The sequence below is a fragment of the Cervus canadensis genome, chromosome 4 (genome assembly GCF_019320065.1).
Source record: "Cervus canadensis isolate Bull #8, Minnesota chromosome 4, ASM1932006v1, whole genome shotgun sequence".
NCBI classification, from domain to species: Eukaryota; Metazoa; Chordata; class Mammalia; order Artiodactyla; family Cervidae; genus Cervus; species Cervus canadensis.
Window position 1 is genome coordinate 102803734 of NC_057389.1, and position 25801 is coordinate 102829534.

Sequence of the window (25801 nt, forward strand, 5' to 3'; positions counted from 1 at the left end):
GTGTGTCTTGTAATCAGAATAAGGACCACGGGGGCTGGTCAGCCACAACTTTGGCTCTAGTCGGGGAAATATCTATGGGGTCAGGTAAGTCCCCCAGAGGTTCCTAGCTGAGAGCATCACTCTACAAAACATCACCCAGGTGGGGGTGCCAGCCGGCGGGGCAGGAGCCTCACCTGGTGCAGACCTCCAGGGTCACCTGGTACTCCTGGTGATGCTGGTCTGCTGCTGGGTCATCATCATCAGCTGAGGAGGCAGGGGAGGGGGGCCGCTGCTGCTCAGCCTCAGGCTCCTGGAGGTTCACAAGCAGCTGGAAGGATGGCTTGGCCACCGGGTCGGGCACATTGTAGGTGACATCAATCTGGGGGGTGGGGGAGGGCAGAGGCTTAGGGGCCGTGGGGGTGGAGAGGGGAAAGACAGGGGCAGGAGAAGGTGGGGGACAGCTATAACGATGAGGTTGGTGATACTGGTGACAGTTCTGGGCATGGTCATCATTCCCTTTAGTCCTGAGGGTATAGGTACAACCATCATCCCATTCTTCCATGTCTCAAGCCCAGGTCTGTCTACATACTGGGCTCCCGATCTCCTATTATCCACTGTGTTGTCTGGGCTCCATTTTTCAGATGGAGAAGGTCAGGCTACAAGGGTCTCCTGGCTGACTTGCCCTCTGACCACTGGCCAAAGCTCAGGAAGCCAGTCTGTCCCACAACAAAATCCTGAGCCTGCTGACTAAGGGGCCTCAGGGACGGCCAGGCTGAGTCTGGGCCGGGCATCTGCATTCAGACCTTGGCTGGGAGAGTAACCTTGAGCCACCAGGCAAGTCCCACAGCGGAGGGTGAAGCAGGGGGCTCTGCTCAGGGTCAGAGACCACCAAACGGAGAACCAGATGCAGTTTCACCCAAGGGGACACACTGCCATCTACCTTGGGTTCTGCCTGGGGCAGTGGTGGTGTGGTTTAGTCGCTAAGTCATGTCCGACTCTTTTGCTCGCCCATGGACTGTAGCCCACCAGGCTCTGCTGTCCGTGGGATTCTCCAGGCAAGAATACTGGAGTGGGCTGTCATTTCCTTCTCCATAGTGGTGACATTTCAGGGGGCTGACAGGCTGTCTCAGGGTGGTTCTTACACACACAGCCACCCCACTCAGCCTGGCCAGATACTGAGCCCTCCAGGGTCCCCTGGGAGCACTCCCCATTCCCTGAAGCCTCACCTGCATCAGACAGCAGCCTTCACCCTTGGCACTCACAAACAGCCCCGTGGGGAGGCTGGGGATCTGGGGAGAGAAGATGCTACGATTCCCCTCCGTCCACCTGCAGACACACCCGGACAGACAGGCAGCGAGGAGGGGCCACTCTTGCTGCCCTGCCCCCCCAACCCCGGTCCTGGGAACACGCACCGCAGCCATCTGCAGAAGCTTCTGGTTGCCCCTGTGCAGCTCGAAGGTCTCCTGGTAGTCCAAGTTGGTGGAGGCCAGGGAGACGGTGAGGTTGACGCCGCCCGCGTAGGACAAGATGGCGTACTCTGCCAGGGCCTGCAGAGCCACGCAAGTGTCCTGGGGGACAGAGCCGGAGACCAAAGTCAGCCCCAGAAGGGGGTCAGCCACAGTGCCTCCACCCTGTGCCGGAAGTCTGACCCAAACTGGGGGTTCCATGAACCCTCACTAAGGCCAGGGACTCCTGTGACTGGAATGGAAAGCAGATCCGGTGTAGACACCCACAGAGCTGGGGACCCCAGGCAGCTGGGGGGGCATCTCCACTGAAGGAGGGGCTGGTCCCTATCCCAGAGCCTGGCGCATCCATCCCTCAGCCCCATCCTTCCATCCTCTCTTGGACTTCATGCTCGCAGAGATGCAGGTAAGGAGCTGTCCTAAGACTAGATGCACCGGGTAACTTCCTAGAGGGCTCTGAGTCCCGAGCCTAGGCCACCCAGACCTCAGCCCCTCCCTTTGGCTCTGCCTGGCGCACCTGAGTAGAAGAGAAGCCCCCGAGGGCGTTCCGCTGCTGGGACAGCCACTTCACCACAGGCAGGGCGGTGGCCACGTCTCCCAGGAGGGTGTAGGTCAGCAGGGCATAAGCTGTCATTTCCACCTCGGCCGAGACCACTGCAACGGAAGAGGCCAGCTGGGACCCAGGACCCAGTGCCCAAAGCAGGCACTGGGGGTGGGGTGGCCAGTACCTGTCTGATAGACCCCGTCACTGAAGCTTAGGAACGCATCCTTGTCCACATCCCGGGAACCCGTCAAGCTCCAGTGGGTCACCCCATCTGCAAGGCCAGAACAGATCGAGGCTGGACCCCAGTGGGACAGGGTACCAGGGAAAGATGGCGGAGACAGTAAGGGCCTTGGGGCTACATCTCAGATCTGCAACTACAGGGTCAAATCCAGCCCCTCCTGCACCCCTGGTTGCTCAGTCACCACAGTTGCATCCGACTCTTTGCGACCCCATGGACTGCGGCCCGCCATCCTCCTGTGTCTATGGGATTCTCCAGGCAAGAACACTGGAGTGGGTTGCCATGCTCTCCTCCAGGGGATCTTCCTGACCCAGGGATTGAACCCACATCTGTGTCTCTGGCACTGCAGGCAGATACTTTACCACTGAGCCCACCAGGGAAGCCCTGGCAGACATTACCAATCCGTGGTTGCTTTTATGAACTCCCAACAGACATCATTAATCAATGGCTACTCTTCTGCATCCCTGGCAGACATCCTTAATCAAGTCTCCCTTCTGGCTGGGGCCCTGATGCAGGCCCGGGTTATCCTCCCTTGGGCCCCAGGAAGTCACTCCCTATTTCCAAAGACCCCAAGGATTCTAAGCTCATGTGAAGTATAAAAAGCCCTCAAACCACAGAGAAATCAGCCCTCCTGGCCTCAGATCTTGAGCATTTAGTGCTAAATTGACACCATCATTCAATTGGGTGGTTTTAGAATTTTGCTTTTTAAGTAATTTTTCTTTTTTTTTTCTTCTTCTTAAGCAGAGAAGGTGAATGGAGGCTTGAGCCCAGTGCAGCTACTGGGGAAGGCCACGGGGCAGTGGGAGGGGACTGAGTTTGGAGACATTCCAAGAAGTCACAGCTTGGTGACTGGGGCTCCCCAAACACAATGGGGAGTCATTTGTAGTTGAGGAGATGGACACCACCAGATGGAAGAGGTTTTCTGAGGCTCACCCAGCAATGGGGGGGCAGGGTGGGGTCCGGCTGCAGCCCTCCCCTGCCTCCAGCACTCTGCCTGGGGATGGTTTCTAGGAGGCCTCGGAGATCTTCTACCAGGGATTCCTGAGCACTCTTCTCCCCAGTGGGGGCTGGGGTAGCATCCTCTGTTTCATTAGGGAAGAAAATGATGCTCAGGCTCAAGCCAACTTGTCAAATGAAGTCACTAATGGAGGCGATAATGAATGAGTAATGAATGAGTAAAGGCTTCCCTGGTGGTTCAGACGGTAAAGAATCAGTCTGCAATGCAGGAGACCCAGGTTCGATCCCTGGGTCAAGAAGCTCCCCTGGAGAAGAGAAAGGCAACCCACTCCAGCATTTTTGCCTGAAGAATCCCATGGACAGAGGAGCCTGGCGGGATACAGTCCATGCGGTAGCAAAGAGTCAGACACGACTGAGCGACTCACACACACCCAAGGACTTCCCTGGTGGCTCAGTGGTAAAGAATCTGCCTCCCAATGCCAGAGACGCGGGTTCTATCTCTGTGTGGGGAAGACCCCCGGAGAAGGAAATGGTAAGCCACTCCAGTAGTCTTGCCTGGGAACTCCCCTGGACAGAGGAGCCTGGTGGGCTACAGCCCAAGTGTTAGCAAAAGAGTTGGACACGAAACTTAGCAACTAAACAACAACAAATAAATGAGTAAACAAAACAGAGTGAGCCAAGGACGCCTCCTTAGTTTCAAGCACGTGTCCATGAGCTGTTTCCTGGGGCCTGCTGGGCTGGCGCCACGCTGTCTGCTGGGCTGGTGGGCAAGGGCACCTACCCTGGGTGATGGCCAGGCTGCGGAGTTTTCGCAGGGCAGCGGGGGCTGCAGGGCTGCGGAGCAGGGTCAGCGCGTAGGCAGTCAGGGCGCTGCTGTAGGGGTCCGTAACCAGGGATGCGCTGGACTCCAGGAAGTGTCTGGCTTTGGCAATGGCACCCCTCTCCTCCTGCAGGGTGGGGTGGGGGTGGGGTGGGACGCGGAGCCCCGGGAGGCTGCTCAGCCTTCACCATGCAGACCACCCTCCCGAAAGTCCCAGGGACATGCCCGGGGAAACCACTGGATGGCTTGCAGCCCCTCACTTTGTATACATGATTGCCTACAGCCCCAGCTTTCCAAACCCCATTCCCTTTCTTTCATTAATATGTTGGTGCCAGTTTTTTGCAAATGAAGGCTTGAGCACCATCGTTCAACTCAGAGACACTCAGGAGGAAGCAGGGAGAGCCCTGGCTGCCCTGCCCCATACCACTCGATCATCAGGCTGGCTTCTAAGACCTCCCAGCTCAGGCCCACCTCATCCTCCAAGCCTCACCTCAGTTGTCACCTCCTCCGGGAAGCCCACCAACCCTGATCATGCTCCTACCCCACACTGTGAGTGGCTGGAGGACAGAAACCAAGTCCATCGTCCAGTGATGGCCTTAGTTCAGAGAGGCTGCCCAGTCATATAGGTTAAATGGAAAACTGAGTGACTCAAAACATTCATGAATTTAAGGACTTCCCTGGTGGTCCAGTGGCTAAGACTCCACATTCCCAATGCAGGGGGCCTGGGTTTGATCCCTGGTCAGGGAACTAGGTCCCACATGCTGCAACTAAGAGTTTCCATGCAGCAATTAAAGATCCCAAATGTTGCAAAGAGGATTGAGGATCCTGTGTGCCACAAACTAAGACCCAGTGCAGCCAAATAAATAAGTAAATACTGTTTGTTTGTTTGTTTTTTAAAGTAGACATTTCTTGTCTTGTGGATCTGGAGGCCAGAAGTCTGAGGTCAATGTGTTGGCAAGGTCGGTTCCTTCTGAGGGCCACAAGGAAAGGATCTGCTCCAGGCCTCTCTCCTGGCTTGCAGCTGGCCGTCTTCTCCCTGTATCTTCACAGCATCTTCCTTCTGTGAGGGTCTCTGCGTCCTGATGTCCTCCTTGTCCCAGGCTGCCAGTCACACTGGATCAGTACCCACCCTAAAGTCCGCGTTTTAACATGACTACCTCCATAAAGGCCTCGTCTGCAAATACAATCACATTCTGGAGTCTTGGGGCTGGATCTGTATCTCCCCTTCACAGGTTTGTATCTTGAAGCCTAACCCCCAGTGGTTGCGGCAGGGGTGGAGGGGGCGGGCCGGTGCTTTGGGAGATTATTAGGTTTAGATGAGATCAAGAGAGTGGAGCTTCCCTGGTGGCTCAGGCGGTAAAGAGTCCTCCTGCAATGCAGGCCACCCTGGTTCGATTCCTGGGTCAGGAAGAATACCCACTCCAGTATTCTTGCCTGGAGAGTCCCATGGACTAACACACACACGAGAGGGTGCAGCCCCAATAATCAATTAGACTGCTTAAAGGGAGGCCACAGTGGTCTCTCTCTCCTTCTCTCCCCATCCCACCTCTCTTCATGGTCATACACCGAGAAAAGGCCACATGAAGACACAGAGAGAAGATGACTGACTACAAGTCAGGAAGAGACCCCTCATTAAGAACTGAGCTGAAAAAAAAAAAAAGAACTGAATCAACCAGAACACTGACCTTGGAGTTTCCAGTCTCTAGAACCATCAGAAATAAATGTCTCCTAGGACATAGAAGCAATCTAAATGTCCACTTAGAGAGGAATGGATAAAGGAGATGTGGTACATATATACAATGGAATATCACTCAGCCTTAAAAAGGAACAAAAGTGTGCCATTTGCAGACATGTGGATTTACCTAGAGACTGTCACACAAAGTGGGTTAAGTCAGAAAGACAAAAGCAAATACTGTATGTTAACACATATATGTGGAATCTAGAAAAATGGTGCAGATGAACCTATTTGCAAAGCAGAAACAGACACAGTGTAGAGAACAAATGAATGGACACCAAGGGGGAGAAAGGGGGGATAAATTGGGAGGTTGGGATTGACATATATACACTATTATGTATAAAACAGGTAACTAACGAGAACCTACTGTATAGCACAGGGAACTTCACTCAATGCTCTGGTGACCTAGAAAGTGAAGTCGCTCAGTCATGTCCGACTCTTTGCGACCCCATGGACTGTAGCCTACCATGCTTCTCTGTCCATGGGATTTTCCAGGCAAGAGTACTGGAGTGGGTTGCCATTTCCTTCTCCAGGAGATCTTCCCGACCCAGGGATCGAACCCGGGTCTCCTGCATTGTAGGCAGATGCTTTACCATCTGCGCCACCAGGGAAGACCTAAATGGGAAGGAAATTCAAAAAAGAGGGGATATATATACATGTGGGTTTCCCTGTTGGCGCTAGTGGTAAAGAACCAACTTGCCAATGCAGGAGACGTGGGTTTGATCCCTGGGTCATGAAGATCCCCTGGAGGAGGGCATGGCAACCCACTCCAGTGTTCTTGCCTGGAGAATCCCATGAACAGAGGAACCTACAGTCCATGGGGTCGCAAAGAATCAGACACAACTGAGTGACTTAGCACGCATGCGTATGTATGTGTACAGCTGATTTGCTTTGCTGTTCAGTGGAAACTAACACAGCACTGTAAAGCAACTACACTCCAATAACAATTTTTTAAACAAGAAATAAAGGTCTGTTGTTTAAGCCCCTGGTCTGTGGTATTTTGTGACAGCAGCCTGAGCCGACTTAGGGGGTTGGGGTTTCGGGCAACCCAATCCAACCGCTTAACACAAGGCAAGTGAGGGGCCCTCCGGGCAAAGCATGTGGGACACGGAGGGTCTTAGGTCCCAGCAAACTCTAGACACCCCAGTTACAGATCTGCATTGTGAGGCGGAAAAATCTGAGAAGCGCCACAAAGGACAATTCATCATCAGAGGTTTTAGAATTGGCACAGATGTGAGGGATGGTGGAATCCCTAGCCTGGCGGCTGAGATCTTTCTATCCTGGGAGCTCCCTCTGCAGGGAACATGCCACTCCCACTTGGGACAGCCTCACAGAAGTGACAACAACCCTTGAGTTCCTTGGGACATCTAAGCGCTGCTGGGTCCAGTACTAACTGTCCCCAAAGGTTCTAGACCTTTCCCCCCCGAAGCATTCATAAGTTAAAAAAAAATTTTTTTTTAAATTTTTTGGCTGCACTGAATGACATGTGGGATCTTAGTTCCCAACCAAAGATCAAACCCAAGACCTTGCATTGGGAGCACAGAGTCTTTAACTACAGGACCGTCAGGGAAGTCCCATCCAACATTTTGTACCGGGCTTCCTAAAGCCAGCCCACAGGTCCAGGATAATGATTGAGACTCAAATGATCCTCCAAATGGGGGCTGGGGGCTATGGACAGCCCTGGGAAGGCTCAAACTCAGGGACACACACGTGTCCCTCATGACTACCGCCAGAATCTCTCATGCATCTGCTTAGGTCACAGTAAGTGCTCAGGTCACAAGAACTGTGACCATTGGAAAGCATGAAAATGTCCCATTAATGAACAGAAGGAGGACAGCAAGGAAGAAATAGAAGCTGAAGATGGCCAGCCTGCCTGGTAAGGGGGAACTGCTCACTCGCTCCTCCAGCCCAGCATCTCCCGGGCCCCCTGCACTTACCTCCGAGGCTGGGTCCACTTCCAAGAGCGCGGCCACCACGTAGGCCGTCAGTGGGACTGTGCCGTGGATCCCACCCTGTAAGAGGATTTGTGGGTCTCACCCCAACCAGAGGGGACAGCCTCTCAACCCCACTGGCCGCAGACAAACCCGGGGATCAAGCAGCACAAGGCCAGGGCTCCCGGAGGAGGCTGAGAGGCTGCTGACCTGAATGTCCTTGTTCAGAATCCTGCCCACTGCCGGGAAGGAGCCGTCTGCCTGCTGCTGCTGGACAATCCAGTCCTTGGCAGCTTCCAGCTCCAGAGGGTCGATGAAGATGAAGCTGCGAGCCTGGGCGAAGGACTTCAGGACAAAGGCCGTGAGCCTGAAACAGGATGGGGTACAGGCTGAGAGAGCCACAGGCTGGGCTGTCCCAAAACAGAGTCACCTCCCATGTGCCCCTTGAGGGACTGTGGTACACTCCCCACATCACCCAAGACTCTGCTTCCTCCTCTGTAAGACACGAAGGCCCAGTCTGCACTGTTGTGAGCACTTGATGGAAGTGTGTGGGCACCCAGCAGGGCCTGATGATCCAGCCTATCTTCCCTGTTAACTCCCTCCCACCTGGGAAGCACCTTTTTCTGAGCCGGTCAAGTCCCCCATCACCACTGTGTGTGAAAGACCTTCCTTATTGCTCCTCCATAACCGTTCCCCAAGAGAGCCCCAGTTTTGCTGAGAGATCCCAGGGAAAACCAGCAACCAGGTACCCTGGACACTTGGGCTCCTCTGTAGCCCTAGTCAGCCACAGTCATGAGTATTCCAGTCCACAGGTCTGCAAATGGCTTTGGAATGGGCACATGAGGCAATGTCCGGAGCAGCTGCAGCCATTTTGCTACCACAAGGAGAGCAGCCACTGGGCTGAGGAGTTCCACAGAGACCAAGGGAAAGAACCAGGGGCCCAAGTGCATTGTCAGGCTGCCAGACTGGCCAGTCCTGGAGACTCCTCAGCTCTGCGGTGTGAACTGATGTTCAGAACTCCTTTTTCAGCCATTTTTACGTTGTTTGCAGTTGAAAACATCCCACAAATCCATTCGGTCACTCAGTTACCCAGGTCCTGAATGCAGAGTGCTCCTACTTCCTTTCTTTACAGGATGAAGTCTTACTTGTTGTCTTCTCAGTGTTCACTGAGAAGTCTTCTCAATGTGCAACCCAGGGGTGTCTTCTCAGAGGAAGCCTCCCAGCACTTCCACTAGCACTTAGCCCCTCCACTCTTGGGTGAGCTGGCTGCTTCTAGACTCCCAGGCCCTCCCTCTGTCTACCCATATCCCTGCAGCCTGTCGCTTGTTCGCCCCATCCCCCAGACCAACTGCTGCTAGTGCACCCTGAATGGGAGATGATGGGGCTGGGGGATGAATGAATGAAAAAATGAACTCAGAAGAACCACCGGATGGAAACCAGGGAGCCAAGAGGGACAAACAGCAGAACTGTCAGCAAGGGAAATGCCCCAACTCAAGATGAAAGAGTAATCCATCCTCTTCAAAATCAAGTGGTTCCCCTACTTCACACTCATCAGGATGGCTACTATAAAACAAAAACAAAACAACGGAAAACAGCAAGTATTGGTGAAGATGCAGGGAAACTGGAACCCTTGTGCACTGCTGGTGGGAATGGAAAATAGTACAGCCACTGTGGAAAACAATATGGTGATTCCTAAAATAAAATTGAACATAGAATTATCATGTTGTTGTTGTCAAGTCACTGGAATCCATTTTGGTTAAAAGATTCATGTGCATATTGGGAAGGGCCCTGGGTCAGGACAGATGTGGGAAATGAAGCAAGACCAGCCAGAGGAAAACAACTGGAAAAACGACTCCCATGTAAGTGACTTAAATCACTTCTCTGGCACACTTTCCATCAAGGAGGATGCCCGCATCCTTCTCTGGGTGTGTATTTCTACTTTGGTTCTGCTCTAAATAAACTGCTTCTTTGTTCTCTTTGCACATACTGTGGTTCCAATAAACTATGCCTGCTTTACAAACTCTCATTGTGGAATTCTTTCTCCAAAGAAGATGAGGACTGAGGTCCTCTCACCTGCCAACATCAGTATATCCATACAATAGAACATTATTCAGCCTTGAAAAGGAAAGAAATTCTGAAAAATGTTAAAATATGGATGAACATTGAGGACATTATGCTGAGTGGGATAAGCCAATCACAAAAAGGCAGGTACTATACAATTTCACTTATTATGAGGCACTTAGAGTAGCCAGATCACAGAGACAGAAAGTAGGATGATGGCTTCCAGGGTCCGGGGGGAGGGGAGAACGGAGGGTTAGCATTTAATAGGTATCAGTCAGTTACTCAGTTGTGTCTGACTCTTTGCGACCCCATGGACGACAGCATGCCAGGCCTCCCTGTCCATCATCAACTCCCGGAGCTTGCTTAAAACTCATGTCCATCAAGTCGGTGATGCCATCCAACCATCTCATCCTCTGTCATCCCCTTCTCCTCCTGCCTTCAATCTTTCCCAGCATCAGGGTCTTTTCCAGTGAGTCAGTTCTTCGCATCAGGTGGCCAAAGTATTGGAGCTTCAGCTTCAGCATCAGTCATTCCAATGAATATTCAGGACTGATCTCCTTTAGGATTGACTGGTTGGATCTCCTTGCAGTCCAAGGGACTCTCAAGAGTCTTCTCCACATCACAGTTCAAAAGCATCAATTCTTTGGTGCTCAGCTTTCTTTATGGTCCAACCCTCACATCCATACATGACTACTGGAAAACCATAGCTTTGACTAGACAGACCTTTGTCGGCAAAGTAATGTCTCTGTTTTTTAATATGCTGTGTAGGTTGGTCATAGCTTTTCTTTCAAGGAGCAAGTGTCTTTTAATTTCATGGATGCAGTCACCATCTGCGATGATTTTGGAGCCCAAGAAAATAAAGTCTGTCACTGTTTCCACTGTATCCCCATCTATTTGTCATGAAGTGATGGGACTGGAAGCCATGATCTTAGTTTTTCGAATGCTGAGTTTTAACAGGTACAGAGTTTCAGATTTACAAGATGAAATGAGTTATGAGGATGGATGGTGGTGATAGCTGCACAACAATATGAATGTGTTTAACACCACTGAGCTGCACACTTAAAATGGTTAAAATGGTAAATTTTATGTTATGTATATTTTAACACAATAAAAAAAAAAGAAAGAAAATCAAGTGACTCTAGGCTCTGCCTCTGCAAATTGTCAAAATCTGAAATATTAACAGAAAAATGTACTCCAGACCTACGAATCCGCTTGTCTTGGTCACTCTCTTTCCCAGATACCCCAAATCCATCCTCTTCCTTACACTCCCACGGCCCCTGTGTCAGCCTGGCACCTCGTGGCTCCCGCCACCCCCACCAGCCCGATCTTGTCCCATCACATGCTCTGTACAGAGCAGCCAGAGGGAAATTTCAAACACTGCAGGATCCAGATGGAACTTAATTGCCCCTGCGCTGGAAATTGTGAAATTCCCACATTCTGCTACACTGTTCTCTTTACTTTTCCATCTTAAATCACAAACAGGGATAAAAAAAAAAAAACTGTGGTACACGCAGACAATTGAATATTATTCAGTAATAAAAAGAAAGGAGCTATCAAGCCAGGATAAGACATAGAGAAAATGTAAGTGCATATTCCTAAGGGAAAGAAGCAATCTGAAAAAGGCAGCATTCCAACTCTGTGACATTCTGGAAAAGGCAAAACTACAGAACTAGTAAAAGGATCAGTAGTGGCCAGGGGCTGGGAGTAGGGAGGGATGACTATGCAGAGCTCATGGGATTTTTAGGGCAGAAAATTATTCTGTATGACACCTTAATGGTGGGTAGGTGACAGTGTACATTTGTCCAAAGCCATAAGCTATGCGACACAAAGGCTGAACCCTAATGTAAACAATAGACCTCAGTTAACAATAATGTAGCAACACTGGTCCATCAGTGATAACAAATGTACGTCATTAATGCAAGGTGTTAATACTGGGGGAAACTGCATCTAGGGAAGATGGAAAGTATGGGAACTCATTCTATCTACTAAAATTTTTCTCTGAGTCTAGAACTGTTCTAACAAATTAAGTTTATTCATTCAATATGCACACAGCCCAGCATGACTCAGGTTACAGCCACGCTTTGCGCCAAGGCCTCTTGCTCCCTCTGGAAGAAAACCCAAACTCCTCTCCTGCTCAGCTTGGCCCTGCCACCCTCTCCCTCGCTTGTGGCAGGCCGCTTTCCTCCTTGCCTGTGCTGCCAGCCACACTGGTCTCCTTCTCTGGCTCAAACTTGTCAGGGCTGCCTCAGGGCCTTTGCACAGGCTGTTCACACTGCCTGGAATCCTCTCCCCTTGGATTTTCACACAGCTGTCCCTCATCTCCTTCGGAAAAACCTTTCCTGACCACCCCATACAATTGTGTACCTCATCATACCCTGTCCCCTCAACAAGTTTTATTTGCTTTATAGATATGAGAAATTATATACCTGACGTAGTAGCTTTAAAATATATCCACAGATGCCTTGCTTCTTCTCCTTTCAAGCAGTGGGATGGTATAGGCTGCACCTAGTGACTGGATTCTAAAGAACAGAATGTGGTGGGGCTGACAGGAAGACCCGGGGAACCAGATGATAAAAGTCATGTGGCACCCTCCTTACTTTCTCTCTGTGATTTTTATTCCAGGGGAAGTCAGCTGCCATGTTATAAGGACATGCAAGCAGCCCTATGGAACACTCAGGCCCCCTGTCAACAGCCATGGGAGAGAACCAACTTGGAAACAAATGCTCCAGCCCTAGTCAAGCCTTTTGATGATGACAGCCCCAGCCAATACCATGACTGCAACCATGGGAGGGATTATGAGCCAACATATTCCTGAATTCCTGACCCACAAAACTGAGACAATAAATATTTGTTGTTTTAAATGGCTATGTTTTGGAGGTAACTTGTTACACAGCAGTAGCTAACTATTACATCTCATGAAGGGTCTCTCTTTCTCTCTTGGAGGCAGGGACCATGCCTTTCTTGTTCCCTTGGAACTAGAACAATAGCCTGGCAAATATTAAACACTTGAATGAACAAACGAATAAATGAATGAATGTACATTGGATGCACAGGAACCTATCTGTAACAGATTGTGAGTTTAAAGGAAGTTGGACTGGATCATGGACTTCCCACCCAAGTATTTAGGTGGTGGTGGTTTAGTTGCTAAGTCATGTCCAAGTCTTGCGACCCCATGGACTGTAGCCTGCCAGGATCCTCTATCCATGAGATTCTCCAGGCAAGAATACTGGAGTGCGTTGCCATTTCCTTCTCCAGAGGATCTTCCCAACCCGGGAATCAAACCCAGGTCTCCTGAATTGCAGGCAGATGCTTTACTGACTGAGCTATGAGGGAAGCCCTAAGTATTTAGGCAGTGGCGTTAACAAGGCATCCAACCCAATGGGTACCTGCACCATAATGAGCATGCCTACACCCTTATCCCACTGCCTCCTAGATCCGGTCTTGTGGTTCAGAAAAGCTGAGCATCTGGTCTAAGGTCACACAGTTCACACAAGACTGAGACTGGGTTTGCTCGGCTCCAGGGTGGGTGACCCGCGCATCACTGTTGCCAATGTCCTGTGCATCCTGCAACTTTGATCTATGAGGAGGTTTCACAAGGCCAAGGAGGAGAGGCAAACTGCTGGGTATCACGTTTCCATGACCACAGCAGAATTCATCTTCTCTTGTTCAGTGTGTGTGAGAGCTGTGGGAAGGCATACACAGATCACAGCTCACTATTTCTGACCGGTGGAGGCCTCTTGGAACTGTCAGGACTTGGCCAACTTTCAGAGAGTGACTCAATTACTTTAGCCGTCCCCGAGAGTGGGTGGGGGCCTCTGCTTGCTAGGGCATGACTGTGGCCGTGCCTCAAGGCCTGTCAGCAAGGCAGGGCCCTGGGACAGAAATGGGACAGACTTCTGGGGACTGGGGGGCTGAGCAGGTCACCAAGGCTGGGCCCCTCGGGAGCCGAGGGAGTGACTCTGCACTGCATGTGGGCTCAGCCAGCTGTGTCCCTGTGGCACTGGCCCTGGGCACCGCTGCCGTGCGGTGGACGCTGTCGATTTAAGGACCAGACGCTTTCCATGCCCACAGGTGCTGCAGGTGCCATCCAGGCGTGGCACTGAGAAGGAGGCCCCACTAGACACAGAAAGTTGGGGGTACCCTACTTCTTCAGCAAGCCCCAAAGTGGAGGAGGCAAGACCCTGATGATGCCAAGCACTCCTAGGGAATAAGACATAGGCGGACGCAGGTCCTCCCTGCCCTGGCTGACCCTGAAAGCCCAAGGAAGCCACTCACAAGGGCAATCAGACCCCAAATGCTCCTCCTGAACACTCCAACCCACCCTCAAGGCAGTGGTCTGACCTCTCCTGCTCAGGGTCACCCCATTCCTGGGTCCAGTGGCCTCTGAGGAGGCTCAGAGAACCCAGGACTCATCCACAAGGGGCCAGAGAGCAGGGGTTCGGTTCCTGGGCACTGTGGCAACAAGAGCAGAAGGAGTAACGGTAACAGCCACTGTTTCCAGCTCACCACATGCAGGCCAGGCAGAACCCCCCACCATCCAAACCAAACCTCTAACCCCCAGGGGCTAGGACCATGGCTGTCTCCATTTTACACATAGGCTCCTCATCACCCCGAAATGAAAGTGAAGTGAAAGTCACTTAGCCGTGTCCGACTCTTTACGACCCCATGGACTATACAGTCCATGGAATTCTCCAGGCCAGAATACTTGGAGTAGGTAGCCTTTCCCTTCTGCAGGGGATCTTCCCAACCCAGGGATCAAACCCAGGCAGATTCTTTACCAGCTGAGCCACAAGGGAAGCCCATCACCCTAAGGATTGAGAAATAGAATATTTCCTGCCATATTGGTAAACAAAGATGTCACAGTCATCAGTGTCTGCAGCCCTCCCAACGTGAGCTGGTGAGCCCTAAGGGAAGTCAGGAAGGAGAAGAATACCAGCCACCAAGCAGCCATCAGACTGTAGCCACTCCTTATGGCGAGCCCCGAGGAAAGAAAACTCAGGATGTGGAAACAGGATACTGGCACTGAGGCGCATGTGAAAGAAACTGTTTCGGTGAGCCCAGATTCTTGTATCTTCCCACCCACAGGAAAGCACTAAACTCCTTAACTTGGGTTATTTGGTTCTCTTTCATTAATAATAATCTTTTGATGTTCAGACACCTGCCCTTTGTTACAAAACTTCTATTTAACCTGGCTCCTCCCCTTGCCTCCATGGAGCAGTTCTCTCAGGGTTACTTGAGGCGTCTCCCGGGCCTGAAGTCCTAAAAGTTGCTGCCAAGTAAAACATGACTCTCAACCTTTAGGTTGCATGTACTTTGTCAGTCGACAGGATCAAGCCCCAGGGGTCCTGGCTATGCTGTGCTGGACGTGAGGCTGTGGCTTCACGTGGGGGAACCTCAGTAGCCGTGCCTGGGGGATGAGGACTCACCACATACTCCCCGACTCATCCCGCTCTCCAAAGGCACTATAGGAGCCGTCCTGGTGCTTGTAGGTCAACTGTCTCTGGTAGCCTGTGGGGCAAGAGGGGACAGCACTCTGGTGAATGGCTGGCTGGCCAACATTTTACCCCAGGACCCCAAAAACAATACCACACCCACATGGGGGGGGGTTCCTGAAACTACCCCATGCCCACATCTGAGGTCCTTGAAACTGTTTCACCACACAGCTGGGGTTCTTGAAACTGCCCCACACCTACAGCTGGGGTCCTTGAAACTATCCCACATTCACAGTGGGGGGGGGATTGAAACCTCCACTTTATTTCTCTTTTGTTTCTTGATATCACCCCTTTATGACTCCTGGACACACACTGGCCTTCAGTCATGCCTGGTGGGGTGGGAGAGTGAAATGCATTATCTCCAGGCAGGGCCCTTTGCCACACACCCTCACCCGCCCCAGGGCCTGAAGAGGTTGTTGCTCTATACACTGGAGCCAGACCTTGGTTCGCTCAGATCAGCAGGGGTTTGAGGAGGACAAGAAGGAGGGAAGTCAGGGGGTGCTGGGGCCTCCAGAACAGGGCCAGGCAGTTGGTCTTACTGTGAGGGCAGCAAGGGGCATGAGAGGAGGGGGTGAGGGGAGGAGGGGAGGGGAGTGAGGGGGCAGATGTAGTGGGTGGATGGTCGGGTCTGGAGAGGAAGCAGACACTGGGAAGGTGGGGACAGTCGAGGCGACCATGATCGTGGGCTTGGACCGGGTGGTGGTGACAGGCAGGGAGGGGTTCTGCAGTAGAGCCAGAGTGACCTTAACTGAACAAGATGTGAAGAAAAGAAAGAAAGATGCAGAGGGCACTAAATGCAGTGGCCTGACCAGAGGATGCACTGATCCATGTCCATGGAGCCAGGGGAAGGGGGAGCAGGAGTTCAGACCTGGGTGGACAGTAATCCCCGCCCCCCACCAATTCACATCCACCTGGAACCTCAAAATGTGACCTTACGGGGAATGAGGTTCTTTACAGGTGGAATTACATTTCTGAATCAGGCTGGGCCCTAAACCCAATGACAGGTGTCCTCAGAGAAAAGAGAGGGGAATGATACAGACTCGGAAAGGCTTGTGAAGATGGAGGCAGAGGTGTGGCGATGTGTGAGCAGATGAAGAGAATCCCGCCAGGATACAGTCCTGGGATAGCTGCTCCCTCAGGGCCTCCTGACAGAGTCAGCATTGCTGACACCTTGATTTCAGTCCTCCAGCCTCCTGAATCATGAAGGAGCTGAGAAGTGGGATATTTCCTGCCATATCAGTAACGAGGATGTTGCAGTCATCAGCCGCTGCAGACCTCCAGTGTGAGCTGGTGAGCACTAGGAGCACTCAGGAAGGAGAAGAATATCTGCCATCTGGATCGAGTCTACCATCAGCCTGCCACTGCTCCCTGCAGTGAGCCCCAAGGGAGCTCAGGATGTGAAAAACTGGATATTGGCCCCAAAGAGTTGAGGTGCACATCAAAGGGATGATTTCAGCAGCCCAAACTCTTGCATTTTCCCATACAGAGAAAAGCGCTGAATTCCTTAACTTGGAATATCTGGTTTACTTTAACAATAATTTTTGATGTTCAGACTACCCGCCCTTTGTTGTAAAACTTCTATATAACCTGGCGCCTCCCTTCGCCTCCTTGGAGCAGTTCTCTCAGGATTACTTGAGATGCTGTCTCCCGGGCCTGGAGTCCTAAAAATTCCCACCAAGTAAAACATAACTCTCAACTTAAAGGTTGTGAATATTTTTCAAGTGGACAGAATAAAGTCCTATGGATCTACCCCACTCAGGTTGTGGTACTTTGTTATGGCAGCCCCAGGAAACTAACACCAGAGATTTGGCGGAAAACCAGGGGGTGGGGGTTGATTTGGGGCTTGTTGAGTCTGAAAAGGCAACTGGGCTGTTGGGCACCAGATCTGGCTGTCTGGGTAGAGGGGAGGTCCAGGCTGCCGCTCGCCCCTATCGGTCATCACACTCTGGATGGCAGTCAAGGATCTGAGTCCGGATGGGTTCACTGAGGTGCGCCTGGCCTCGGGGAGGCCAGGGCTCACCCACATCCTAGACTTTCACAGCCCGCCAACTTGAGCCCTGCCCCTCTCCCTCCACCATGGACCAAGCAGACTTAAGTTTCCGGGTAGTCTGTGGTCAGCCTTCACAAAGCCAGACCTTCAGCCCATGGCAACCTCTGACTTCTCTTTCCATCTGAGAGTTGCACGTTTATTTTATTTTTTTGGCTGTGCCCCATGCAGCATGTGGGATTTTAGTTCCCCAACCAGGGATTGAACCCATGCCCCTGCAGCAGAATGGACATGCCCCATGTCCAGTGTTGACTACTGGACCACCAGGGGCGTCCCTCAGAGAGCTATACATTCTTCATCATAAGTTTTTCCTTTCTCATCCATGAGGACAGATGGTTTAGATCATCAGGACTGCCTTTGGAACATAATAACTGGGAACCACAACAGGCCAGGAGACAGAGACTCCAGATTTGTCTTAGGAATTGAGATTTTTCACATGCGTCTGTTTCCCCATCTCATGGGGCCAGCATCGTCTGAGCCAGGCGTTCTCGAATCCTCTTCGGTAAATTTCCGTGATTGTGACGGTGGTTCCTCCTCTCTCCCTGGCTTGGTCTAGTGCCCTGCCTGCCCCTTGTGCCCCAGTCCAGAGGAGCCTTGGGTCTGAGAAGCCCCCACAACTTGCCCCTGTGAGGTCTTGGGTGCCTCTTCATTCCCAGGAGGCTCACTTGGCTCATCTGGGAAATGAGGACCATTAGCATGGGGGGACCAGCTGCAAAGAGGGAACCTCAGGGCAGCAAGGATGGAGCTGCACACGCCTGGCACGAGGCAGATGCCAGCTTCAGAGCTGGGTTCAGCCTCCCCCATGCTCTCCTTTCACTTTGGCTCCAGTGTGAGGCTAGAAGCGAGCCCAGGAGGCCTCGGAATTTTGATATCTACTGACTTAACTCCCTTGTTACATGGGAAGGAAACAAAGGCACTGAGAAAGGCAGGTCCTACCCAGGGACACAGAATGGGAATCTCTGACAGAGCTGAGATCCCATCTCCAGCCTTCCCTCTTCCCCCTCCCGGTGGGGTCTAGATGTGCAAAGAGAGTAAATCAGGGCCCTCAGAAGCCCTGTACCCCACCCCCAAACAGGACTGTTCCTTGCCCTAAGGACTTGATTCATGGCAATGGAAGATGTCCAGTGCTGTGTTTATTTATGAAGATGTTCAGTGTTATTTATCTGTGAAGATGATAAGTACTGTGTTATTTATTTCTAAAGAAGTACAATGGTGCTTTGTTTATTTCTGAAGTTTAGTACTGGTGGTTTACTTCTGAAGATGTTCAGTGCTGCATTATTTATGGAGAAAAAAACTGGAAATAAACTCAGAATGCCCAAGAGGAGAGTTCAGTATGTTGTGTTCCATTAATGCATGTGACAAAAAAACAATGTAGCCTCCAAAGTGATTACAAACTGAATCTATCCTAAGACTCAACGGTTTCACCCCACAGAAATTCGGATGAGTTTTCACCAAGTAGGCAAAGAGGACAGTTAATGACAGCACCATTCTAAAAGCCCTGAATTGCAAATTGCTCCAAAGCCCATCAGCAGACATGCTGACTGCTGTCTCCACATAGCAATGGAGGTGAATGGACGACAGCTCCCCAAAGCCCAGTGGATGAATTTTATGCACACAGGACAGGGTTGAGGGGAGGCATGCCATAGGATGCTGCGTTATGAGACACCAAGAATGGCAAAGCTAACCTGTGCTCCTGGAGGGCAGAGGAGTCAACACAGAGCCAGCATGAAGGGAAGCTTATAGGGATTTACTTTTTTCCCAAATGTTTTCATAATGCTATTATATTGCTCTGGTTGTTCAGAAAAATTTACATTTTTAGAAGATGCTGTTCCTCTCCCCATGGCTGACTGCCAGCAATCAGATCACTTTCCTAACAGGTGCAGATGCCAGGCTCCTACTGACAGGGGCCAGATCAGGCCACCCAGACTGGCCTCTTTCAACCTCTTTCCCTTCTTCCCATCCTCTGCACATGGCGTGTGGGCTGCGCCCGGTACGGCGGGGCTCCCTGCATCCCAGTACTCTCCACCCAGGCAGCCGCCCCCAGTACCTTGTACCAGGTAGTCAGTGGTCTCCCTCTCCACCTCAGGGCTGAGCTGTCGGGTTTTCTGGAGGTACTTCAAGACAAAGACATTAGGTGCAAAATGAATCATATTCTGCTCTCCGCAGCCAAAGGGAAGCCGGAGGAGGTTGCTGAGATGGTTCAGAGTTGGCCCCATGACGTCTCCTGGTGAGAAGGAAGAGGAAGAATGGGCTGAGGACTGGCCTCATTCAACGCCCTGGCATTGTCCTAGGGACAACTTTCCTCCGAGGGAGCCCACCCATGGCTTAACACTAGCCTCCCATTATCTGATTGCCAGTACTGCCCTTTGGGACTGGGACGCATCCTTGCCCATCCAGCCTGCTTGATCTCTTGGCCTTGGTGGACACTTGCTGGCCCTTATCTTACATGCTTCCCTCCATGTTCTTTAGTTGTAACTCAGGTGTTCTACCTTTTCATCATGTTATTATTAGTAAATGCTTTTTCCTTTCTAGATTTTTAAATAAGTGCAATTAAGACTATACATTTTCCTCTTAGTACAACTTTGGCTGCATCCCACAAACGTTAAGATGTCAATCCAGTCATTTGACTCCATTCTACATATTGTTTCTAACTTCCAATATGAAATGTGGTTTTCTCTTTAACCATGAATATTTGGGTTTTTAATAAAGTTTTCTTACATGTGCAGTATTGTTGGTGTGTTTTCAAAGGTTCTTTTTCCTGTTATTTCTGACTTCCCGTACTCTCATCTCTTCAGTACTCTGTCTTCCTCTCTCTGGCCTTGATGCCCCCAAATATTGCTGATACACTTTCTGGATTCCCCGCTGATTGCACCTCCCTTCCTTGACCTTCCCTTCTGCCCCACTGAGGCTGCCACTGCTCCTGCAGCCTCCTCCTATGGCGGGGCCCACCTGGCTACTTTCTCATCCCCTTTCTCTGGGTTTTCCAGCTTCTTCTCTACACTTCCATCCCGCTGTGCTGAAGGCACTGACTGACACAGAGTTACCTGCCTTCATCTCCTCTCCATCCCTCCCCGTCTGTCTTCTCCCCTACACCCACCACCTCAAGCTGGGCCACTCATCCCCAAGGCCCACATCCGAACTGATTTCATGCTTCAGAAATCAGAAACTCCAGCATCCTCTGATCCGGTGACAACCACCAACCTGCCCCAGGCCCCAGGGCTTCCATCCTCTGATGTCAGAGACCCAAGCCCCCTCCTTCATGTCTGTCTGCCTCTTCCTGGCCTTTCATGCCTTCCCCACCCTTCCAATTTCCAGCACAAGATGGATCACATAGTCCCCACTTTCTACTCCTATGCCTGGGCTACAGGAGACAATCCAGTGCTCAAGAAGTCCCTGGCCACAGCCTCTTACCCTGGCTCAGTAAGCTCTCTAAGCATTTGAAATGGTCCTGCCCCTCTCACCTGGACCCCCAGAGCCCCTACCCTCCACCCCATACCTGGCTAACTTCACCTGGCCTTTCAGCCTGCTTGTATATCACCCCAGACACACTGCCCTCACGAAGTTCACTACCCACCCCTCAGGGTCACCCCACAGAGGGCTAGGACCTGCCTCCTCAGTCAGCCTTGAGCCCCCAGAGGGCAGGCTTGGGGGCCTCTCTGAGTCTGGCCCCAGCACCCAGCACAGAGAAGGCACTGGAAGTTGCTTGCCGGTCAGGTGAGTGGGTGTGTGGCTAAAGGCCCCAAAGGCGCATGCCCCCAGCCAAACCCGAATGAGAATGAACCTGAAGTGACACTTGCCCCCATCCTCCCCAAGCCAGGCTGCAGGGCAGACACACCTATGATGGAGGCGGCTGCGCGCTCAGACCCGGGGATGGCGCTGTGCGGGACCCCCAGGGTGAAGGCTTCGCTGTAGCTCTCATCTGCTTCCACCTTCCTCCAGATGCGGAACTCGCCCACAGAACCCCAGCCAGTGGAGAAACCGATGAACTGGACCTCTGGTGGCTTGGGGAGGGTCCAGGCCATGATGACAGATTCATTGGATGGCTCTGGACCATGGCCAACCTGGAAAAAGAGGCCAAGGCTGCTGGGTGCTGGCAGGAAGCATGAAGCTGGGTTCAGGCATGGTCAGAGGCCTTGGCCACATTCACGGGGTGGGGTGGGATTCTCACGGCATCAGCAGTGAGAGAAACTAGAAACCACACTGTTCATTAAACACCCAACAGAGACACAAGTGGGGCATCTGCAGGTTCCAAAGTCATTGGGCTCCCTGGAACCTTTGCATATATAGTTCCCTCTGCTTGAAACATCCTCTGCTTCAGTTTGCCTGGCGAACTCCTATGCATACTTCAAAACACCACCTGGCTATACCCCTCCTCCAGGAAGCTGTTAACACATACTTCTTTTCTCTCCTTTGCTTGGCCCAGAAAGTGTCCACAGTCCTCATCTTACCTGCTCATACCCACATCCTTTCTCCCTGGCCTCCCAGATTCCTAGGTACCTCCTCGGCCACAGTTCTCACTAGTTTTAGGGAAGCAACGCCAGGCAGACTGTAAGCAACTTGAGGGCTGCCTTGTGTTTCCTCCTCCCATCACATCCCATGGATCAGGAAGGAACAAGTGTCAGAGGACCAGATGGCTCCCATGCCCGCCCCAGGCAAACCCAGTCATGCCTGGATGAGCCCGCTGTGCCAGCTGATCCAGAATGTTCTGAATTCATCCCAGGAGAGGATCTTGGCCGTGGGTGTGCTGGCCACCGGCTCACCCATCTTGCTGGTGGAGATCCAGGATCTGGTGTTCTGGTGCCCTCCCAGAACAATCTCGATCATGCCTGCGGTGTCCTGGGGCCCTGGGGACAAGGCCACGCGGGCATCGTTGTGGGCTCGCACGGCCACGTCGAAACGGGTGAGGCGCAGTGGCCGCTGCACATACTGGAACTCGTATTTGTTGGGCGTGGAGATGTGGACTCTCTCTGGATAGAGGGAAGGAGATGAGGTGTTCAGGGGGCACCAGAAGCATCCTTCCGTCCTCCCCCTGCCCATGCCCAGGAGCATCGGGACCTCAGGGGACCCGTCTCAGTGTGGCTCCCCACGAAGCTGCAGGAAGCACAGTGGGATGGAGCTGGTTTGATGACCTCTTTGTCAATAGAACACAAAAGATGAAACACTCACAGAGATAAATCCTACAAAAGGTGGGCAAGACCCGTACGCTAGGAACTGCAAAATGCTGCTGAAACTAAAGATGCAAATCAATGGAGAGCTAGACTGTGTTCGTGGGTCAGAAGATAACATTGTGAAGATGCTAATTAGCCCCCCAAACTGATCTATAGATTCGATGCAATCCCAATCAAAATCCCAGCAGGGTCTTTTGAAGACATTGCAAAGCTGATTTCAGAATTTATGTGGAAACTCAAAGGATCCAGAAAAGTAAAAATAACTTTGATAAACAAGAAGGACTCACACCATCTGACAATGAGACTTACTCCAAAGCTATGGCAATCACAAGAGTGTAGCATCGGTGTCAATACTGACAAATGCTCAGTGGAACAGAAGAGGGAGTCCGGAAATGGACCCATACATGTATACACAACTGATTTTCAACAAAGGTGCAAAAGCAATTCAACAGCAAAAGTCCTCAACAAATGATGTTAGAACAATGAAGTCTCCAGGTGAAGAAAAAGGAACTCTGATCCATACCTTGCATGGGCTCCAAGAGTTAACTTGAAATGGATTATTTTACAAATGTAAAGCCTAAAACTATAAAACTTTGGGAAGAAAATGTAGGATTGAGCAAAGATTTCTTAGATACAACAAGCAAAAATAATCCATAAAAGGAAAAAGTGATAAGCATCATTAAAATGAAAAACTTCTGCTCTTTAAAAGACACTATTAAGATAATGAAAAGACAAGGTATAGACTGGCAGAAATATTTTTGCAAAGCATTCATCTGATAAAGGACTTGGAGCCAGAATACATTTTTAAATACTCTCAAAAACCAAATACAAATAAACAATTCAACTTTTAAAAAGCTAAAAGATCTGATCAGACACTTCACCCCCGCAAAAAATACTGACAGCAAATAAGCATATGAAAAGGTGCTTAATATCATGAGTCATGATGGAAAGGCAAATTAAAACCATAGTGAGATACCACTAGACACCTATTAGAATGACTAAAATTAAACAGATGATACTAAGTGTTGGTTAGAATGGGGCAGAACTGGCTTATCCAGTGCCTGTGGGAACGCAAAATAGTACTATCATTTTGGGAAATAGTTTGACAGCTTCTTAAAAAGTTAAAAACATACCTACTATATGCATTAGCTATTCCACTCCTAGGTATCGATTCAAGAGTAAGGAAAACACATTACCCATACAAAGACTTGGGCACAAATTTTCATAGTAGCTCATGTGAAATAGTCCCAAACCGGAAATAACTCAAATATCCTTCAACAGGTGAGTAGATAAACAATGTGTTATACAAACATCCAATGGAATCCTGCTGAGACTTAAAATGATTGAATTACTGATACACACAACATGGTCAAATCTCAAAATTCTTTTGTTGAGTAAAAGAAGCCAGACAAAAAGGAGAGCATCCTGTATGATTCCACTTACATAAAATTCTAAAAAGTACAAAGTAATCTATAGAGACAGAAAGCAGACCAGTGGTTCTCTAGAGACAAGAGTGGAGAGGAATGAGGAATTTCAAAGGGGCATGACTTTAGAGTTAATAAAAATCTTCATTATCTTAATTGTGGTGATGGCTTCACAGATGTTTCTCAACATTGATCAAACTACACTTAAAATATGTCTAATTTATTGTATGTCAATTATACCTCAATAAACATGTTAAAAATGTTACTGACCTTACTTTGAATACAAATATATTCAGCTTAGTGTGGATTATAATATAAAAAATACAAACAATATGCAAATGTCCAGTAATGTTTCAAAATGTTCCATAATGATCAAATTATGGGGCAGTCATTTAATGGACCATAATGAAGCTGTTTTGAAGTGCTTTATAAAGAGTTTATAAACAATACAATAACAAGGAAAAGTGCTGAGGATATATTAAGTGAAAAAGCCAAGACATAAAACTGTATGACTCATGAGTCACAACTATGCTAAAACAAGCAATAATCAATCCTAGGAAAGTGAATACAACAAAATGTCTTTGTATGTGAACTAGAGGAGACAGTTTTTGTATTTCTATTTTTATAAATTTTCTCTAGTACATAGGTATTGCTTTTTCCTTTCCCAATTTTAAAAATTGTGATAAAACACACATAATGCAAAATTTGCCATCTTAAACCATTTTTAAGTGTACAGGTCAGTGGCATTAAATGCATTCACATTGTTTAAACATCACCAGCATCCACCCCAAGAACTCTTTTCATCTTGTAAAACTAAAGCTCTGTATCCATTAAACAATAAATTTTAAAAACACCACCACCAACAAAAAAACAATAAATCTCTATTTTCCTCTCCCCCAGCTCCTGAAAACCACTACCCTACTTTCTGTCTCTAGGATCTTGACTACTCTAGGGGGATCATATAAGTGGAATCATACAGTATTTGTGCACATGCATTTTTTAAGATTTATTATGGGACCATTTTTAAAAGTCTTTATTGAATTTGTTACAGTATTGCTACCATTATAAGTTCTGGTTTCTTGTCTGCAAGGCATGTGGGACCTTAGCTCTCTGACCAGGGATTGAACCTGCACCGCCTGCATTGGAAGGCGAGGTCTGTCCTAATCACTGGACTGCCAGGGAAGTCCTCATGCACTGGCTTTTAAAAATGCTTTTAATTTAAAATTTACTGAGATAATTACAGATTCATACATGACTCTGCGTGTCTGCCTGCTAAGCTGCTTCAGTCATGTCCAACTCTTTGCAACCTATGGACTGTAGCCCTCCAGGTTTCTCTGTTCATGGGATTCTCCAGGCAAGAATACCGGAGTGGGTTGCCATGCCCTCCTCCAGAGGATCTTCCAGACCCAGGAATCAAACCTTATGACTTCTGCATTGGCAAGTAGGTTCTTTACCCCTAGCACCACCCTGAAAGCCCATATGTGGCTCTAAGAAATAACAAAGAGAAACCTTTGACCCAGTTTCCCCAAAGGTAACATCTCGCAAAATTCTAGTATACTACCATTACCAGGATACTGGTACTCTTAGAATCCCGTGATCTCATTCAGATTTCTCCAGTTCTATTTGTGTGGGATCCCTCTTGTTGCGCTTTTATCACCATATTCACACCCTTTATCCCCACCCCAACAATGACTAATATGACCACCATCTCTAAAATTGTGTCATTTGGAAAATGTTATAGAAAGAATCTTTTATGTATTCTTTTAGGATTGATTCTTTTTTTTTTTTTTTTTTTACTCAATCCCCTTCATTTTAGTTGCTGCATATTATCAATAGTTTTTTCCTTTTTATCTCTGGTTCATATTCTGACATATGGACAGACCACAATTTGCTTAACCGTTCACCCACGGAAGGACATCTAGGCTGTCTTCAGTTTGTGCTG

The 25801-nt window shown here is 49.8% G+C and overlaps 1 protein-coding gene across 3 annotated transcripts in view; it reads right to left on the reverse strand.

The window, feature by feature from the left end:
• CPAMD8 (C3 and PZP like alpha-2-macroglobulin domain containing 8) overlaps window positions 1-25801 on the reverse strand; it is a 98945-nt gene that overhangs the window by 9565 nt on the left and 63579 nt on the right. For 2 of the 3 annotated variants that reach the window (XR_006269142.1, XM_043467221.1), the window contains exons 24-35: window positions 21936-22234; window positions 21103-21328; window positions 19315-19491; window positions 15155-15236; window positions 7878-8034; window positions 7674-7748; window positions 3963-4128; window positions 2171-2257; window positions 1960-2096; window positions 1392-1547; window positions 1206-1268; window positions 174-358 (exon numbers count right to left, since the gene is read on the reverse strand). Coding sequence is in view for 2 of the 3 variants with exons in the window: in XM_043467221.1 (XP_043323156.1) it covers window positions 174-358; window positions 1206-1268; window positions 1392-1547; window positions 1960-2096; window positions 2171-2257; window positions 3963-4128; window positions 7674-7748; window positions 7878-8034; window positions 15155-15236; window positions 19315-19491; window positions 21103-21328; window positions 21936-22234 (1810 nt within the window). In the remaining variant the exon portion in view is untranslated. The remainder of the gene's footprint in view (window positions 1-173; window positions 359-1205; window positions 1269-1391; window positions 1548-1959; window positions 2097-2170; window positions 2258-3962; window positions 4129-7673; window positions 7749-7877; window positions 8035-15154; window positions 15237-19314; window positions 19492-21102; window positions 21329-21935; window positions 22235-25801) is intronic. The other variant, XM_043467222.1, reaches the window with a different exon arrangement.